Consider the following 19,282-nt stretch of genomic DNA (forward strand, 5'->3'; position numbering starts at 1 on the left):
ATCTGAAACGCAGCACATCATTAGTAGGGAGACTGGAGGCATACGAACTGAAACTAAGTACTCATGGGATTACTGGGTTCACTTTAACAGAGCTTCATCAACTCATACAACATCACGACAGTTGACTGATATACAGTATACATACACCATGTGATGGTCTATAAAGATAATTAAAAGCTATCCATGCACCACTCCTATTCGGCGCATCATATTTACACAAGCGAAGTATCCAAACAGGCATTTGCTACAACAGCTAGACGCCGTAATTGGCAATCGCATCACAGTAGGCTTTTATCAAAAAAAAGGGTGAGCCTGCCGAGGTCCTGGGGCAGTGCAAGATCATGACATGCTTATTGCCGTGACGACTTCAGGGTGGTAGTGGAGCATCTCCTGCCACATCATTTCTCTGATCATCTCCGAGCTGATGTTCTCGTCTAAGTCAAGATGGATGGGCACCTGGGCAGGAGGATTCGCGCTTGGATCATACAGAGGGGACATGTAAGGGTGCTCAAGAGCCTCGGTGACGCTAATCCTTTTGGTGGGGTCGAAGATGAGCATCTTCTGCAGTAGATCAATGGCAAGAGGGTGAGCATGTGGGTACATAGTTGCAAGGGGGACACCAGGAGTGTAGGGAAGGGACTTTATGTATCTCCGAGCTTTCGGGTTGTCAATGAACTCTAGGTCAGACTCACTCATGGTGCCGAGAACATTCACTATGAGCTTGAGCTGGTTTAGGCACTCAGTTCCTGGAAATATTGGTTTCCGACCAAGGAGTTCAGCGAAGATGCACCCGACAGACCAAACATCTATGGAAGTGCCGTAGTTGTCACAGCAGAGGAGCAATTCTGGAGCTCTGTACCAGCGGGTGACGACGTATTCGGTCATAAACTGGCCTTTACTACTGTTTGTACGTGCAAGACCGAAATCACATATCTTCAGATCACAGTTTGCATTCACCAGCAGGTTTCCAGGTTTTAGGTCTCTGTGGAGTATTTCTGCTGAATGGAGATACTTCAGTCCTCGGAGCAACTACAATAAAGAACAAAAGGAACAGTGTCTCAGATTATCAGTGAAACGTAGGTAGCAAACATCAAGAATGAAAGGACAAAATAATTCAAATGTCCTCAAAATAAAAATGAAGCTGAATTGCTTAAGGCTAGAGTGAATGAGAAATTCATCAACCTGCTCTTTACTTCATGTAGAGATTACTTTCTGTGGTCTCAGAAGCCCCTATGCAGAACTACTATGCAATCGAGCTGAAAAATTGCTATTGTGCAGTTTTATCAGATGACCCCATTTTCCAATAAAAGCTATTGTTTAATTTAAACAGGAAGTCTGATCAAGGTCCAAGTTGCCTTAATATATCAATTGGAATGGGAGATGTGGATCGAACAAGTCAGTAAAACATACTGTGATTGATAAATATCTAAAGAGAGGGTGTTGGTGTTAGGCTCCATAAAGCATGTGGCTATTACTAAAGTACATTTGATAAGCCAATGAGAGAATGACTGTATTTAAACTTTGCTGATTGGTGGACACGGTTGAGAAAGAGATTGCAGAAGGCGGACCGCAAATGTTTTGATTCTCTAGTCATTCTCACCTCGTGGATGATTTGGAAGGTACGTAATGCTAGAACTTTTAAAACAACAAGCAGCTGACAGTCGCTGAGCTGCTCCTGCGTGTCAGAGAAGAAGCAGATGTCTGGTTGTTAGCAGGGTTCAAGCAGATTGGTGCTTTCCCTGCTGTCTTTGGAGACAGGTCTGGTTGCACTTTGTTGAGCTTGCGTTTGTAATTGTTTTTTCTTTTCTTTGCCGAGCTTTGGGTCTCTATCCAATGCTCGTTTGTACTAAACCTTTTTCTTCTCCGTCTAATAAAATACGTGCTTAGGCACGGTCGCAAAAAAAAAAGAATGACTGTATTTATGAGCCTGTGACAACATACGCATATGAAATCAAACTTGAGAAATTCAAAATTTGTCAAAGACCGCGCTCACGGTGACAGCTACTAACATATGCAGCATGCTCAGCTGGTTGTTAATTTGGATTTGAGGGGGGAGTCTACATATCACATTTGGACTATTCTATGGACTGAATAGCCGAAAAGGTAGGATTAACCTTTTAAGCCCAAAAGAAATAGAAAGGCTTAAATTGTTCCATGACATTAGATTCAAAGTTGTCTATATATTTATAAAGTAATCTGAGCTTCAATGGAGAAGATAACGACGAGTTATTGTCAGTTATATCTAACACTAGTAATTAAGTGCAAGCATATGTGAAACGAACTAGAATTGCCCTGGAGATTATGCTCTTTTGACTGCGATTGTGTAGATAACAACATAGATATGAAATAATATTTACCTGAAAAAGAAAATACTGGCAGTGGTCATTAGAAAGTCCCTGAGGTGATTTGATTATCTGATGCAAATCAGTATCCATGAGCTCATAGACCAAGTACACATCTTTGAAGCTCCTTCTGTGTACTGGCATCATTATGTCCTTCAAAGCAATGACATTTTCATGGCGGAGATGGCGAAGGAGTTTCAGCTCCCGCAAGGTCCTTAGTGCATCCACACGATTGTCAAAAACATTGTGAATCTTTTTTATTGCAACTTTCTCATTTGTCTCGCGGTCGATTGATGAACAAACTATTCCGTAAGCTCCTCGCCCTATGGGCTTGATCGGCACATATTTGGTGTCGATCTCAAATAATGTTTGCCACATAGAGTAGTAATGTTTTCCTTGGCTTCCATTTCCATTCGGAGGATCCACCATCATCGCCATTTTCTACTAAGGAAACAAAAGAAATTAACTTAGTATATAAGTAATGATTAAAACAGACGAGTTGGAACAATTACAAGATTACAAATGCAAGAGACCTAAAAACTTGTAGTCAAAGACCAGATAGAACAGTGTGGTCACGGTTATCTAGAACTAGAATGCCCACAAACTGTAGGTCACCAGCTATAATACAATGTGGTAACTGACATGCTCTCAATTCTCACTTCTTAGCTGAGAGCACCTGAAAGTGCACGCCAAATAACATGGTCTCCTCATCTTTTATCCCAATGAGCATTGAGGTGAAACTTAGCTAGAATATTTAGATCTGAGACCAAAACTGCAGTGTGTACTACAAATCAATATATCCATTATTACATCATAATAAGGTCCAGCAGTTAGTAGCACCAATGAGTACATGTTCACATGGACGTGCAGTCAAACATTAACACGTTGTTATTAAAATGTTGTACATCAACTCAGAAAAGGAGTAGAGTAAGTACCAAATGCAAATAAATAACATCCTTGCTGAATCACAGCATTGTTTGGGCAACCGGGCATATTCAATGCTAGGTCAACCCACCTATGCAACTCCACCCCTGTGAAGTGTGCCTCTTCTCTCCGCAAAGCACTCTCACCATCAACCGTTTGATGCCCTCGATCGCGGGCCAGCATGCAATAGCATTACTATTACCAGCTCCCGTGTTTTAGAATAGCCTCTGTGCTACAATCATAAGCTAATTTCCTAATCCCAAATTCGCCCCATGCAAGCAATTTAGCCCACATCTAGCTCCTGAAGGCAACGACCCAGATGGTTACACAGCAACTGATAACAAAACCAGCAGATCACGGACACTGACCGACCGATCACCACATTCCCCGATCGTTACCGCGTCCCACCCCTGAATTCATCACCACCAGAGTACCAGACGGTCGGTACCAAATTACACTCTGCTACGCAGGTGCCAATTAATCAGAGCTCGCGATTAGAGCTAGGGTAACCCAGATCAAGAGCTCGGAACGGTGCCCCAGCTCCTCCGAAGCGAGATCGATCGAGTCCGGACAGGAACGCGCCGCTCCTGGACGGTTGGAGGACAAACCAAGCTAGCAGACAGAAAGGGAGAAAAAAAATACGACGCGAGAAGAAACCGCGATGGATTCACTCACGCGAGAGAGAGAGAGAGAGGATAGGGGGGTGGCGCGCCTGGCCGGGGGCGGTGAGCAGCTAGGATCGGAGCGGCAGCGCCATGAACCAACCGGAGGCTTCGCGACGCTCGCTGCGGCCACCACCTCCAGCCGCGAGCGAGGGCGGGGGGAGGAAGGGGGAGGAAGAAACAGAGGAGAAGAGGGGGGAGTCCCGTGAGCGTGAGGACGCGGGGGCGAGAGGGCGGGGGCGCGGGGCGGGGGTGGAATATTCTGACGGGGTCACGGAGGCATCGGCTCCCGCGCCGTCGATCCGGCGGCCCGGCGCCGGTCGGCCGTCGGATGCGGGGGGGCCCTGCCGGGCAGAGGCCGACACGGGGGGATGGATGCTCGGAAGTCGGGGCGACCGATGCATGCGACGGGTCGGCCCGGGCGGCGCTCGACGCGACCGATGCGTGTGAGTTGAGGGCGAGGGGGGTGACGTGCCGACCAGCCGGACGGTGCGAGGAGGAAAGGTGGCACTTGGCACGGAACTGTCCAGTGCCGCATTTGAAGCTTTAGAGCAATAATAATAATAATTTAATCAACCGCCGGTTATAAGGATACTTGCAACTGCTTGCAGCCTATCTATCGGTCCGTTCGTACAGTGGTTAGTTTATTCATCATTAATATATGATCTATATAACTCTCTCACAATTTTTATAATATTGTTTACATTTTGCTATAATATTTGTTTTTATAATATTTTTAAATAAAGTAAAATGCGTACACAAGCAGATGTTCACATGGTTGTATTGTGTACATCCTTTTATCTTCGTTCGGCCTGAAATAAGATTAGCAAATAAATCAAACATGTCGTTCAAAATTTTAAGAGAGTTCTCCCTCGCACCGAAACAGAGAAACGGGCAATAGCAATCGTCCTTTATTGGTGTTTTCATGAGACAATGTGCTAGTAGTACATGGAATTTTAGAACATCACAAAATGACCCTCCAACCTTGTAGATTGTTGTGTATTCTTCCTTTAATTCCAGCTTTGACTAAAATAAGAGCAATCCATATGTATGCTAAATTACTAACTCTGGTGGGAATATGCATTGGGAATCGAATTTAGGATCCGAGGAGTGCTAGTAGAGCCATCTAACCAATTCGGCTAGAGACAATGGCATTCTAAATGACCTAGGTATCCATAACCTAGTATCGAACAAATCATTTGTAAATATATGAAACCTGGTTTCATGTCCCCCAAATACATGAGAACACTTGGAAAAAGCTTGGCTAAGGAAGAGGGCTCGTCTTGGCAAGCCTGTTATGGCCAACATGAATCCACTTGCCCACATCCATGTTCGCCTTAAATAACTCGACCTCACGGGGGATTAGTAAATGGAGGTTCTTGTACGGTAAGCAGCTTCACCATGAGCAACTCTCTACCGTGTGACTTCACTAATTTTCTAGTGACCGATTACTTCAACACTCACCCATCTATTATTACCCCATCTAGGAGATGACTTGCAATATTTAGAAGCAGCTTGCGGTAATTGATCAGCTTGTTAGCACTTACTAGGGCACTGTCCAGAGTGTTAAGAAGAGATGACTCTTTTTTTTTTTGAAGTAAAAGAAGAGATGACTCTAGCTACTACCTAGCCTATTCACTTTGCACATTGCAAAAGCAGCAGGTAAGGCCTTGTTTAGATTAATTTGTATTTTGCATTTTTGGAAGGGAATCTTCAACATTTGAAGTATTAAATGGAGACTAATCACAAAACTAATTACAGATCTCGTTTGTAAACTACGAGACGAATCTAATGAGCCTAATTAAAGCATATTCACTGTAGCATTACTGTAGCAATTTAGTGCCTAGTCACGTTCTAATTAGGCTCATTAGATTCGTCTCGTGATTTACAGTCCATTTGTGTAATGCAATTTATTTTGCGACTATATTTAGTACACCATGCAAGCGATTTATAAAAATTTTGCATTTTGCGTTTTAGGATCTAAACATGGCCTAAGTACAAAATGCGACACATGAAAACGATCCGGTTCCTTTCGTTTTCAGAGTAGGTAAGTACAAACTCTCTGTACCCTCTTGATTGCCCTAAAACATACACCATCCGCCCCAAAATAAATGCAATTCTAGAGTTCAAAATTTGTCCCACAAAAAATATTAGTTTTGACCCACCTACCACAAAAGACAAGCCAGTTTCTAGAAGATTCTCACAAAAGACAACTAAGACCAATCTCAATGGGAGTTTCATGGAGGGTTTCATAGCATTAAATATCATCAATTTTGCTGACATGGCAAGGAGATATAATGCTGGAGTTTTATGGTATATGAGGAGAGTTTCATCACCATAAAACTCATCTGGCATAGTTACCTAGTTTTCAGTGTTGTTAACTGTGCTCATGAAACTACCACTGAGACTGGCCTAATACCTCACTCACCACAAAAGACAAAGGGTATTTTGGTAATTTTACATCTACCATTGGTTTGCGAGTTTGCTCTTAGAATTACATTTATTTTAGGATGGAGGGAGTATCTCATTTTAGTCTGCACTGTTATCCAGAGAGATTAAATAAACCATCAGAGATGAGAGGTCGAGCAGCGGATCAGCAGGAGCAGCTCGAGAGCACAGCACTTTTTTTTTGACTAGTTGAGTGCCTGTGCGTTGCTACGGGTGTGGAAAAAATCAAGCGCTTAACGATATAAATCTATCAGCAAATAACAACATTCATTGTATATAACGTTGTCACTCTAAAAGTTATGGTGAAATAAATCAAAGCAATTGGATCACTATTGTCACCAAAGACAACTAAATATTCAACCAATTGTACACTATATTCTATTTTATATTTTTTATCTGTGATGCGGCTAAGATAATCTTTAACATTCACAGGTAGCAGTTTCCGATAAGCATTTAAATCTTCAATGCCCTGTTTGTAGCACCTCCAGCGTCACCATCCAGCATCACCATCGCTGCCTCCCCTCTAAAATACACATATAAAAAACAGTCATAAGTCATAACTAAGTTACAGGGAGCGATCATGTATGCATAAGAGCATAACCGAGAGACAATAACTGAATAGGAAGAGAGTCAAGCTCATCGAAAAAGAGGACACATAGAGCAAAGTGACTACACAAATCTGCAGTGATGAAACAAAGAAAAGTGTTAGATGCACAAAGATTCAACTTGGAAAATAACAATATTAGTTATATGCCGTAATTAGACATAATACCTCTATACTATGCTGTTAGGACTTAGGACCTCCTTGTATACAATATTCTTCGTATATGTCCCATTGTACACTGGGGTCGTTTTCTTTTCTTTCTTGTTATTAACTATCTCCTTACCTTTCCTTTCGGCTTTTTTCTTCTCCTTTTTAGATCTTTCCTCCAGCTCAGTGGCATTAGGTGGAAGTGCCAGAATCTTGATGTTTGTTCTAGCAGTTGCCCTTGACATTGCGACATACAATTGCCCATGCGAGAAAACGGGGTCAGGAAGGTAAACACCGATGTTAGGGATAGTCTGCCCCTGTGACTTGTTAACCATCATGGCAAAACTGAGTCGGATAGGAAACTGTTTTCTTTTGAATTGAAACGGGAACATCTCATCATCAGAGGGGCAAAATGGTATCCGAGGGAGGAAACCTCGTTTTCCAGCATGCTGGCCCAACACGATTTCAGCATCGATAGTATTTCTTTTGAAACCACGGACAACCAACCTCGTACCATTACATAAACCATTAGCAGGATCAATGTTCCGAAGCAATATTATTGGACAACCTACCTTTAGCTTTAACACATGTGGAGGCAATCCATTAGGTGTAAGCGTGTTAAGAAACTCCGATGGATAGTAGTTGTGTGGATCATCCACAGCAGAATCAAAACTATAATACTCCACCTCCCCACCTTGGAAAGATCCAATCATCTTCATATTAATACTATCAACCCAATCATTGCTGTGGACAAAATAGCTCTCGAAGTGATGTAGTCCTTGTTTGCCATGTTCTCATTAAGGTTAGGGAAGATACATTGAATTAATCTATCAAGATCATTGTCATCTCCAGTATACGGTACGCAAATTTCGTCTGGGAGACGAACTTCACCATCAACATTGCTCTCCTCTATTCCGTTGCCAATGCGCAAAAGATATTCAGCAAACCACGGGTCACTATGAGCTCTCATGTTGCGCACAAGCTTTAGGTGACGCATGTAATCCCACAGGTATGATCTGCGTAACGAAGCATCCACTATCTGAGCCCTCGACCCCTTCCTGACAACCGGTAGGACCTGCCTAAAATCTCCCCCAAATACAACAGTCTTCCCACCAAAAGGCAAATCCGGCCTATCCATTATATCGCGCATGCTATTGTCCAACGCCTCCACTTTCTGTTTCTTGATCATAGAAACCTCATCCCAAATAATCAAAGATGCAGTGCGCAGCAGAGTCGCTGTACCACTTTGTTTAGTGAAACTACAATATCCTCCACTTTCAATGGTAAGTGGGATCTTGAAACGGGAATGTGCTGTTCTCCCACCGGGCATTATGGACGCAGCAACCCCAGATGTAGCAGTCGCAACAGCAATCTTGTTCTGACTGCGGACTTTGGCAAGCAAAGCCCTATACAAGAATGTTTTCCCGGTGCCACCCGGGCCATCCACAAAAAACAACCCGCCATCTTTGGAATCAATAGATGACAAGATCTCATCATAAGCAGCCCTCTGCTCATTATTAAGGGAGTCTGATAAGGCCACATCATCCTCGATGCTCTCTATATTTGATTCCTTGAATATCTCATGTGGAACACCACATGCGTCATCATAAGTGTTATCAATCTCAGGGAGAGGGAATGATTTTATTTCCTTCCCCATTGATTGCAGCATGTTTCTAATATCAATTAGGACCATCTGCTCAACGATAGCATCTGATGGATTATTGCGACGATAATCCTCAGACATTGCATCCAGGTGTTTTTGCCAGAGTGCGAATACATCGCTCGGTTCACAAAATACCAATATTGTTGCAAAAAGCCTTCGTAGTGATGATGGCATCTGATACGTGGCAGCTTAAGACACTCATCAAGTGAGTGTCTTCCTCCATCAATCCTCTTTTCTCAGCAGCTTCACAGAAAGAAGGCTGAATTACACCATGAACAGTCCTCAAATCTTCATATGAAGTTGCTCCAGCCACATGGTTTAGGAGAATCCGAAGATAGTAGCGTTCACCTTCAGCTAGATGAGCTGATACGATCCTCCCAACTTGCCCAGTATTAGCTCGTTCCCTAGGGCGCCAAAATTTACCATCAGACTGCCATGTGAAAAATTCTGGGAAATCACTGTACAAAATGTTGCGAGCAAACTCGTGCACTCCGTTTGCTTTAAAATAAGCTGTCAACATTGATTCATCGGCGCCTGGTTTATTAACAATATGTTCAATCTTCTGACGATTGTGAAATGACACCATGTGCATGTCATGCAGCTGAAGTTGTTGTATGGGCGGATAATTCTTACTAATATCAAAACCATATATCCTCCACAATGCCTCTGGAGGGGTCACCCATCGAGCATCTCTATATGCCTTGATCTCATCTATGTTCCCTTCTTTGTCAGCCTGGCCTGACTCCCTAACTGCTATGGAAGCCCGATCGTGACCTTTGTATACATACTTGAATAAATACTTTACTGATTTAATGCTACTACATGCCTCGACATTTATGTGACAATCGAACGCACGCAGTAGGTGCGGGTTATAAGGCACAACCCACCGATTGTCAAGCTCATAACCTCGAACCTTCTCTTTACACCCATTATCACGGCGACAATATATAGGGTAAAAATCTTTCCCCTGTGAGGTGGACTCCGCAAAGGGACGCGGATAGTGATTCTTGCATGAAGAACGTCCCTTAGTACATGGGCAATTTGGGTTTAGCACACTGCACGGCCTATGCATCATATGCTTAGCCACCATCTTGTACAGCTCTGGATATTTTTTCTTGTTTGGTAGCTCAGCAGATATAAGTCGATCGTACTGCTCCGGACATGTGAGTTTCCATTTCCTTTTCATTATGAGCAAGAAGTGAGCATGTGGTAGACCCCTCTTTTGAAACTCCACAATATACTCGTATGCCCGAACCTTTCCAAATATATCATTCTTCAGCAACTTCTTTTTCATAGCCTCCAACTTCGCCCTGAACACACGAGTTACAAGATCTGGCCGATCCTGGGCTGATTGGCCTGGGTACAGCTCATTCCCGATCTCATTCCAATTAGGATTGCAGGTCATTGTCAGGAAGATATCGGGTTTACCGTACTTGCGTACCAGGGCCGTTGCATCCATGTACCGACGCCTCATGTCACGAGGACCTCCGATGAACAACGTAGAAAGAACAGTACGTCTTCCAACACATTGCCTCGGCCCTCACCAGCATTCAAACTATCGACAAGACCCTGGTACAGATCAGCTCTTATACTGTCCTAATTGTTTCTGATGTAATCTAATAGAGAGCTTTCAATCTTAACATATGTATCAACACAAATTGTTGAAAAAGTCGCTTGCCGAAAAGTATTGGGTTAAAAATGCCAAGACGCATTTGAAATTTGTAGCAGTAGTAGTCCCGCACTGATACGCATAAATTCCCAGGACTCCCTACACGAATGGAGAATGTAACTGTAATTAATAAACCATCCAAAAAAGTCATCAAAATAAATAATGAATAGATGCGTTCGATAATGTACCTAGATCCTCGCCGCCTGCACGTGCCTTACGGTCTTCATGAGCAGCATTTACTTGCTCCATTGTGACTCCCACCTTTGGGATGTAATTGTGCCACCCATGCTCACCCCTAGGGTAGAATACTGGGTACGACAGAGCATCATAGCAACCATGGTACGATCGAATGCTGTGAATAGATCTATCCTTCCCCTAGAGTACAACACTATTCTCGAACTGCCCATGTCACTCGCTACCCTCTATCCAAACCGCAGCAACCTCAGACGTGAGAGGTACATTGTAGGTTCGCTGGTCCAACCTTTGGTCAAGATTCAATTCCACACGATAATCATCCAGATCATCAACTGTACCCATAGTCTTAAGATGCTCTGAGTATGGGTTGCCCCGCATGATCACAACCAACCTGTCGATGACTTCCTTGTCTTTCCTTAGGCATTCCTCTCGACATCTTCGATAATGAAGCTCGAGCGAAGGATCATCATCATGGAAATACAACTCAAGATGTCTTGGTTCAGTACCCTCCTCTATACCAAATGAACGTACATTGTGGTAAATTTGACCATGGGCACGGAACGTATACACACCTCCATTTCGCATGTCCGTGGTCATGTGGTCAAGGTGACAATATAGCGAGGTAAATGAGAAATATCCATTGAAGAATCTGATGTTAGAACGAAAGTGCCTTGCATCATCATCTGAAGCCGACCACAGCCTCAAGTTCAGGAGGTGTGTCGGGTGTGGATAAATGTATTTGCCCACTGCGACAACAAAATCCAGGAGTTTCATACTCAAACTTCTTAGCATTGCAGCGCTCACAATTCTCCACCGCCTCTAACTTATGTGTTTCCGATGGGACATTGGCATACAAAATGTCATAAGGATCCAACACATCTGGCGCACCGTTATCTTCATCATCAAGGTTGATTTCCACATCAGCTTCGTCTTCTTCTATATTGAATATAATAATTAATAATCTATATCTATATTATTAAATGATCAAAGTATTTAACTGATCTTATTAGATGGATAAGAAAATACCGTGTCAGGCGAAAAGGTAACCCTCCTCTTCTTTCTTATCCTCCTCAAATACAACATCCTCGTCACCATCTATGTATTGGAGAGATTTAGAAAATATTTTCGTAATTAGTACGTTTCAAAGTGAATAGTTTGTTGTTGTTTAATCTAATATAACTTAGAATAACTGGCCATCATCAACAAATGATGCATGCATATTAGGGTTGGTGTCAGGTGCTTGCCCCTTTCTCGAATGTTGTGTCCCTTGGGAATGAGAATCTAGTATTAAATAATAAAAATTGAAACAACATATCACCAAGAATGCTCCTCCGTGTTACAAAAAGTTGTATGGATGGTTGTAAAATCACTTGCATTAGCATCGGATGGTTGAGACAGAGGAGTTGTGTGGTGTGCTGGTGTTGGGCCCGATGCTCCTATAGAAGCATAAGACAAAGGTTTTAGTGAACAATGATACTGGGGTTGACCAGACCATGTTAAGAAATAAGACGTATTCACCTAGATTGATGACGGTAGATTGAGTCGGATCGCCATCCAGAGTGGGAGTTTCATCAGTAGAACCCATGTGCTTTCTTCCTATCTTTGACTCAAATTGAAGATTTCGCCACGCTAATAGGGTTTGTCTCTCCCCACAGTAATTCCACGTCTCTGGAAGTTTTGCGTGATAGGCAACTGGCAACTCAATGCTTTGTTCAAGCGTCTGGTTTTCTGAAGCTTGATCTGATGTAGTCCGGATATACAACGGTGTTAAATTTTACTCCAGAGAAACCAAATCATCAGCTCTTACGGTGGGTTGACCTTCGGAGGGGAAGATGAGTTGAGGTGTAAATTGTGGATTCTCCATAGCGATGGAATCCAGGTGTAGAATGTTCTCATGAGACTCTTTTTCTTATCTTGTACTCTCGACTACGTTGTGCATGAGTCTTCTTAGACTTTGCCTCCTTTGCATGTCTTGCTTCTCGTCTTCGTTGCTTTATGCTCTCCCGTCGATCTACATCACACAGCATCATCGATTGTTTTTTCTCATGATATATTTCACGACGACACTTATTTATACGGCCCCGCTGTTCACTGGTTAAAACCTTGGTCTTAGAAGTTGCAACACTGACCGGGTATGAATCTGATAAAGAATGATAATGAGTTTAAATCTCATTCTAATAAAACAAAATATTGTATTAATGGGGAAGACATTCATACCCTTTATTTCATCGGTGAAAGGTAGAGACATCGAACGCTCAATGACTATGGGAGTGCACGTGATAGGTACGACGGGTTCTTAGCACCATATGAAATAAAGAAAATTTAATAAATATTATGCTTGATAATTAGACCACTAACAAAATGAAAACAGTTGTATAATTTTGTATGTACTTCGACACAAACCTGCAGAAATTGCTCTGCTATCAGTTTCATCATCCTTTTTCCGATAACCTTCACATCCCTTTTTGTTTACTTCAATATTTGAATCTACTGACTTGTCCCACTGTATATTTGAATGTTCAGCCATTGACTCCACCCACTGCACATTAAGAGACCATCTTAAGATGAAACGGTAATTTTAAATAGAAGCGTGCACAATATCATACTTGCACTAACAATCGAACATGTGCTAACCCGGATCATTTTCATTATTATGCCTCTCTTTGTTTATTTCAATATTTATATCAACAGACTTCAAGAGACTCTTGTTTTTCTGACTTTTTCCTTTGTGCAAATCCGACCCTGCAGACACGGACAGTTGGGTTTTTGCCATGCTATAATTGCATAAGAACTCAAGGAAATAACATAGGATCCCTTACCCATTGAATGTTCAGCCATGACTCCACCCACTGCACATTAAGAGGCCATCTTAAGATGAGACGGTAATTTAAAATAGAAGCGTGCACAATATCATACTTGCACTAACAATCAAACCGTTAAATCAAACATGTGCTAACCCGGATCATTTTCATTATTATGCCTCTCTTTGTTCATTTCAATATTTGTATCAACAGACTTCAAGGGACTCTTGTTTTTCTGACTTTTTCCTTTGAGCAAATCCGACCCTGCAGACACGGACAGTTGGGTTTTTGCCATGCTATAATTGCATAAGAACTCGAGGAAATAACATAGGATCTCTTACCCATTGAATGTTCAGCCATGACTCCACCCACTGCACATTAAGAGACCATCTTAAGATGAGACGGTAATTTTAAATAGAAGCGTGCACAATATCATGTGTGCACTAACAATCGAACCGTTAAATCGAACATGTGCTAACCCGGATCATTTTCCTTGTTGAGTGCATGACTCTTCTTCCTCTTATATGCCTCACGCTGCTTCCTGTTATTCTCCTCCCTTTGCTCGCCTGTAATAATTCTTTCACGATACTCCTCACGCCTCTTTTTGTTCTCCTCCTCCCTTTGCTCATCTGTTAGTGGGGTAGCACAAGGTCTTCTTTCCCGTTCTGTACGGTGAGAAAAGAAACCGTGAAACGAGTTTGAACAATACTACCTATAGTATTATTCAAAGCACTACCTCTAGTATTATTCAGAGGATCCATCTTTGATCACGCGTTGTAGACAACAAAAAATAATGTCGTCAGATTAGCAGCTGACCTGAAAGTCAGCGACAGGAAAAAATATTTTCATGATCATACAGATCAGGTACTGAGATAAAAGTGCTCAAACATAATTTACACACACTAAATAGATCATTGATCAGAGATAAATGAATAGTTAAATACCCGTGCGTTGCTACGGGAGTTCAAAGAAATTCGTACTCCTAATACTACTATTTATATAGAGTACAATGTTCAAAGCTTGCATAAGTCATTGGATAAATATATAATCCAATATCGGCATAATACTGTGGAGAGCAGTTAGGTTTTCACCCTGACAAACTTACACGATCAATATTTTCAACATGATGTGCCCTAACTTGCACAATTTTATCTCATTCTGGTAAATTTAATCAAATCTCGTGTATCCATAGACCATAACAACCATCATATCATACACAGTATATATCCTGTTGATAGTGCACATAGCCAATAATACATGGGGCACAACAAACCTAGCAACATGAACTGGTCCACAACATCATTCCAAGGAAATGATCTCACTCTATGGTATTTCTGGATTGCCACACCACAACAATTATGCACATTGTAACTGCAAGAATTTCAGTACCTAGTACGATTTCCAGAATTTCACCAATTATCTATACTCGTGGCCTTTTCTTTGGAGCCCTTCACTCGGATGACAACAATGGGCAATGCTCAGGTCCTAGATTCAGGCCTGTCCGCTCCACCTCTTCACCAAGCACACACCTTTAAAGTACATAAAATTATAAAAAGCAGAACAAGGTACACATGAACTGGATTAGTGGAACTGGAACCAAACAATTGTTACCATTAATTTATTCAGGACAAAATCAACTTCAAAACAGAGTAGATAGAAGTGACACTGCATACATGTTATTGGACACTCACCTGCATAAGCAAACAACGTGTTGAAGCAGCATCAAATGGGCTGTTCGTGTATGTTTATTTCTAAACCAAACAGGCAAATTTATTGCACTACTGAATTACATATCACTTAATACTCAAAGCAGATGCTACTGCAATAGTAGGCTCGATGCGACTGCAATAGTATATTTTCAGGCACAAGAGCCACAAAAATAAGGAGAATTTTTTGCTCACACTTGCAGGGGGCAAGAAATAAATGCCAGAGCATCTATAACAGATAAATTCATGTATCCATAGATCTGGTTAAGTGAAGCGGATCAAATGGTTTTCATGGTACCTCAAATCCAAGTTCATCAAGTTTTAGCATCACTTAAGAGAGAGAAAAAAGGACCAGAATACAGAGAGGAAGCGATACTAAGTTGCTAACTGAGTTTTAAAGCAAGAGTTACCTTTAATTCTGAATGGCACTTAACTCTGCAAGTAATCATCCATAACCAGTTCTAGCATTAACATTCTTATGTCTAGCATTAACATTCTTATGTTGGTTGGAGAAGCTAGCTATTTATGTTGGTTGGGCTGGAGATTTTAAGGTCTATGCTCAGAACACAGTATTACGATGACTACAATCTTCATGATCTTGACAAAAATATTATTTTAAGCTAGTCAACATATATTGGTTAGACAATGAAAGCAGGCCGCAAACAGTAACGCCAGGTTGAGTGAAATCATACTTCTTAATAAGTAGACACCCCATGAGCCAGAACACTTGGAATGATTTCCTGAGCTAGCTCAACCTGGAAGAAAACAAAATAAAAGCAGAGAGAAATTTAGATAGCCGGCTGGACTCACATGATTTTGTTCTTTTGAAAACACCAACATGGGTTCCACGAAATTATATAACAAATGTATCAAATTCTGCAGCAGATAAAATATCCAAATAGATCAGAACTATATGCAAGATGACAATCCAAATCATTTCGTGGTTAAACATGTGGGAATCGATAGAAGGTAGCTAGTTAACATTTTCAAGTCATCAGAATTTCACTCCTTTCTAAATTATAAGAAGAGATACAGCAGGTCGATGGAATGATTCCCAAAAAAAAAGCCAAGATAGCAAATGATGATTTTCCCTCTCTCAAGCATGGGCATTCAATTTCTTGGAAGTAAGTGTACATAAACTACATACTGCAAATTAAATAGTTAAACTATTTAAATTGTGCTATAATTTTTGTACTATCTGTTCGTATAATATAAGCTTAACCTGTTTATAATTTTTGCACTATCAGCTCAAACAATAACAGATGTCCAAATCAAAAGAGATATGGATTTTTATAGCAGGAAAATATATTCAGATTGGTACTCAATACTTTCCATAATATGCTTGGTTATAATGAAAATTGACAGCCATATGTTCTACTCCAGCAAAAGAACCAATAACATAAAGAGTATTTCTTGTTATAATATTATTGTATTTCTCCCTGTCTTAGACATAAGGTTGTGCAATTTCAATTTAAGAAAATTTCGTCCCTCTATACACTATACCCCATCCAGCTTACATTAATTGCAGACGATGACAGAATAGACAAAAAAAAACAGCTCCTACTGTCTGCAGTATAGGAAAAGAACCCAAATCCTGAATTTCCCATAATCATTCCAAAAGAAGATAGAAAACCTAGAAGCTTATGTGGATGAATGTAGCAGACACCTTCGTCCATTACATGTTAATATGAATTATCAAGCATTCAGATTGGTACTCAATACTTTCCATAATATGCTTGGTTATAATGAAAATTGACAGCCATATGTTCCAGCAAAAGAACCAATAACATAAAGAGTATTTGTTGTTATAATATTATTGTATTTCTCCCTGGCTTAGACATAAGGTTGTGCAATTTCAATTTTAGAAATTTTCGTCCCTCTATACACTATACCCCATCCAGCTTACATTAATTACAGACGATAACAGAATAGACAAAAAAAAACAGCTCCTACTGTCTGCAGTATAGGAAAAGAACCCAAATCCTGAATTTCCCATAATCATTCCAAAAGAAGATAGAAAACCTAGAAGCTTATGTGGATGAATGTCGCAGACACCTTCGTCCATGACATGTTAATATGAATTATCAAGCACTGCATTAAAGCCTAATCCCTGAACTATCAAGCACTTTAGAAAGGCACATTATTCAGAAAGGCACTTTATCAAGCACTTTATTCAGAGAGGCACATTATTCAGAAAGGCACTTTATTCAGAATTATTGAGGGCCGCACCAAAATTCAGTCTAATATTGTTATTTTTTGTTGTAGGGATCCTCTAAATTTGCAATGGCACTATTTCACATTCCCAACTTTGTTTGGCATCTCCCACCAAAAAAAAAATCTTTGTTTACCATTTAAGATAGAGCAGCTCAGTTACATTGCCAGAGCAGAGCAGAGCAGTGCTCTAAGCCCCCATGGAGCGAATAACTGCAAAGGGATTCAAGCCATTGTGCCCAACTCGGTTACTTGGTTATCTGTTTCTTTAGGTGAAAACTGATATCACGTGGAAGCAAAATCCTTAAGAAACCAGTGCTTTCATATGTTAAACTATTTAAATTGTGCTCTAATTTTTGCACTATCTGTTCGTATAATATAAGCTTAACCTTATCTCTGAATAAACCACCAAACATCAACGAACCTAACCCGCATCAACCGTGAAACCCTGCGTTCAGAGACGACAGGCGCAGATCCATAATCAGGCAACCAACAATCGCGCAACGAAACGAGAGCAAAGGAGAACGCGTAGCAGCATACCTCGTCGTACTCCTTCTTGACGACCTTGGGCGCCTTTAGCGGCTTGGCCTTCCCTCCTGCACCACCACCCCGAAGGAGTCGATCCTGGAAGGAGGACGCGGGGAGAGGTGGCAGCGCGACGGCAGCGTCCCGGCCGCGAGGAGGGCGAGTGGAGAGGAGGCGCGGCGCTTGAAGAAGGACGCGCGGAGAGGTGGGGATTGGGATGCCAGAGAGGAGGGAAAAAGGGATTGGAGAGGGAGGGGAACTTAGGGGTGTACTCACCTATGGCGGAGAGGGCCGGATTTGCCCGGGATCCGGCCGGCGGCGGCCGGCTTCGGAGCTGCTTCGTGGTGGCGATTATGCTTCGGACCTCCGGTGGGCGAGCGGCGGCGGCGGAGGCGTGTAGCGCGTGCGCGAGAGAGCGGGCGGAGGTGGCGTGAGGGCGGCGGCGAGGTGGAACTGCCTGGGGGAGGTGGGGGGAAGAGGCGTGACAGCGTGAGCGAGCAACCGTCGGGGAGGAACCGTCGGGCACTGGGCGGGGACGGACGAAAAATCGCGCGCGGAGCGGAGCGGCGGGGGCGGACGAACGAAAGAAAGGGAGCGATGACGAACCAAAAAAAAGTCACCTTATGCCCTGTTTAGATCACCCAACCCGTAAACCCCGTAAACACAAAAAAAAAACATCACATCAAATATTTGGACACATGCATAGAGTATTAAATGAAGTCTATTTACAAAACTTTTTGCATAGATGGGCTGTAAATCGCGAGACGAATCTAATGAGCCTACTTAATCCATAATTTGCAACAATGATGCTACAGTAATTATCCGCTTATTATGGATTAATCATAAATTAATTATCATCATTAGATTCGTCTCGCGATTTACAACTCATCTATGAAAAAAATTTAGTAAATAGACTTCATTTAGTACTTCAAATTAGCAAGATTCTTTTGCAAAATTTTTACATGTAAACAATTAAACACGGACTTAGCTTTTTTTTAGCAAAGATATCTGTATTATACTTAAGGAAAACGTACACATAGTAGAAATACAGGTACGGGCACTGTGGACACAGGAGACAGTTGTGCCACCCAACATTGCAGAAAGGCCCTCGAAGAAAATAGAAATTACAACCAAGTCCCTGGGACCTTTCCTTTCCAACTCCGGCAACAGGAGACTCTGCCGCCGCCCAGACCCGGAGAAGCTCAATAGCACGAAGGCGTTGACGAGACGCAGTAGTCGCCCGACATCGAGGCCGGGACGATTTCGCCGTTGAAGAAGCATCGGCCGGGGCGCGCCCCAAGCCCTCCAGATCTTAGATCGACGCTCGCCGTTGACAGTCGCCAACAGGAAATTGAGCTCGATCCACCCGCCCGCCATCTGCTGAA

At 42.1% G+C, this 19,282-nt stretch overlaps 2 protein-coding genes across 28 annotated transcripts; both read right to left on the reverse strand.

Moving 5' to 3' along the window:
* Positions 1–41: 41 nt before the first annotated feature.
* Positions 42–4,150, reverse strand: LOC120654646 (mitogen-activated protein kinase 3-like). 3 transcript variants are annotated; one of them, XM_039932236.1, is made up of 3 exons: positions 3,942–4,047; positions 2,358–2,786; positions 42–1,029 (listed from the first exon to the last, which is right to left on the reverse strand). In XM_039932236.1, exons 2-3 carry the CDS (start codon positions 2,778–2,780, stop codon positions 340–342), a joined length of 1,113 nt encoding a protein of 370 aa, XP_039788170.1. In that variant the 5' UTR covers positions 2,781–2,786; positions 3,942–4,047; the 3' UTR covers positions 42–339. The 3 variants fall into 3 exon arrangements, with proteins under 3 accessions (XP_039788170.1, XP_039788168.1, XP_039788169.1); XM_039932234.1 differs by having other exon boundaries at positions 65–1,029; positions 3,979–4,149; XM_039932235.1 differs by having other exon boundaries at positions 340–1,029; positions 2,358–2,783; positions 3,979–4,150.
* Positions 4,151–6,624: 2,474 nt separating this feature from the next.
* LOC120654647 (ATP-dependent DNA helicase PIF2-like) lies at positions 6,625–18,478 on the reverse strand. 25 transcript variants are annotated; one of them, XM_039932246.1, is made up of 17 exons: positions 17,913–18,478; positions 15,854–15,916; positions 15,067–15,146; positions 14,845–14,984; positions 14,192–14,271; positions 13,935–14,120; positions 13,797–13,826; positions 13,612–13,719; positions 13,474–13,503; positions 13,289–13,396; positions 13,058–13,193; positions 12,872–12,949; positions 12,173–12,794; positions 11,973–12,090; positions 7,149–11,749; positions 6,992–7,055; positions 6,625–6,899 (listed from the first exon to the last, which is right to left on the reverse strand). In XM_039932246.1, the coding sequence occupies exon 15, from the start codon at positions 10,262–10,264 to the stop codon at positions 8,915–8,917; it is 1,350 nt and encodes a 449-aa protein (XP_039788180.1). In that variant the 5' UTR covers positions 10,265–11,749; positions 11,973–12,090; positions 12,173–12,794; positions 12,872–12,949; positions 13,058–13,193; positions 13,289–13,396; positions 13,474–13,503; positions 13,612–13,719; positions 13,797–13,826; positions 13,935–14,120; positions 14,192–14,271; positions 14,845–14,984; positions 15,067–15,146; positions 15,854–15,916; positions 17,913–18,478; the 3' UTR covers positions 6,625–6,899; positions 6,992–7,055; positions 7,149–8,914. The 25 variants fall into 25 exon arrangements, 21 of the variants coding, with proteins under 21 accessions (XP_039788180.1, XP_039788185.1, XP_039788186.1 ...); XM_039932251.1 differs by lacking the exon at positions 15,067–15,146 and having other exon boundaries at positions 18,174–18,478; XM_039932252.1 differs by having other exon boundaries at positions 14,845–15,146; positions 18,174–18,478.
* Positions 18,479–19,282: the final 804 nt, after the last annotated feature.

The sequence above is a fragment of the Panicum virgatum genome, chromosome 1N (genome assembly GCF_016808335.1).
Source record: "Panicum virgatum strain AP13 chromosome 1N, P.virgatum_v5, whole genome shotgun sequence".
NCBI classification, from domain to species: domain Eukaryota; kingdom Viridiplantae; phylum Streptophyta; class Magnoliopsida; order Poales; family Poaceae; genus Panicum; species Panicum virgatum.

Coding starts and splice junctions, on each gene's coding strand:
- LOC120654646 (XM_039932236.1), bottom strand. CDS start 2,780: ATGGCGATGATGGTGGATCCTCCGAATGGAAATGGAAGCCAAGGAAAA. Junction 1,030..2,357: donor GCCAGTATTTTCTTTTTCAG/GTAAATATTATT, acceptor TCTTTATTGTAG/TTGCTCCGAGGACTGAAGTA.
- LOC120654647 (XM_039932251.1), bottom strand. CDS start 10,264: ATGAGGCGTCGGTACATGGATGCAACGGCCCTGGTACGCAAGTACGGT.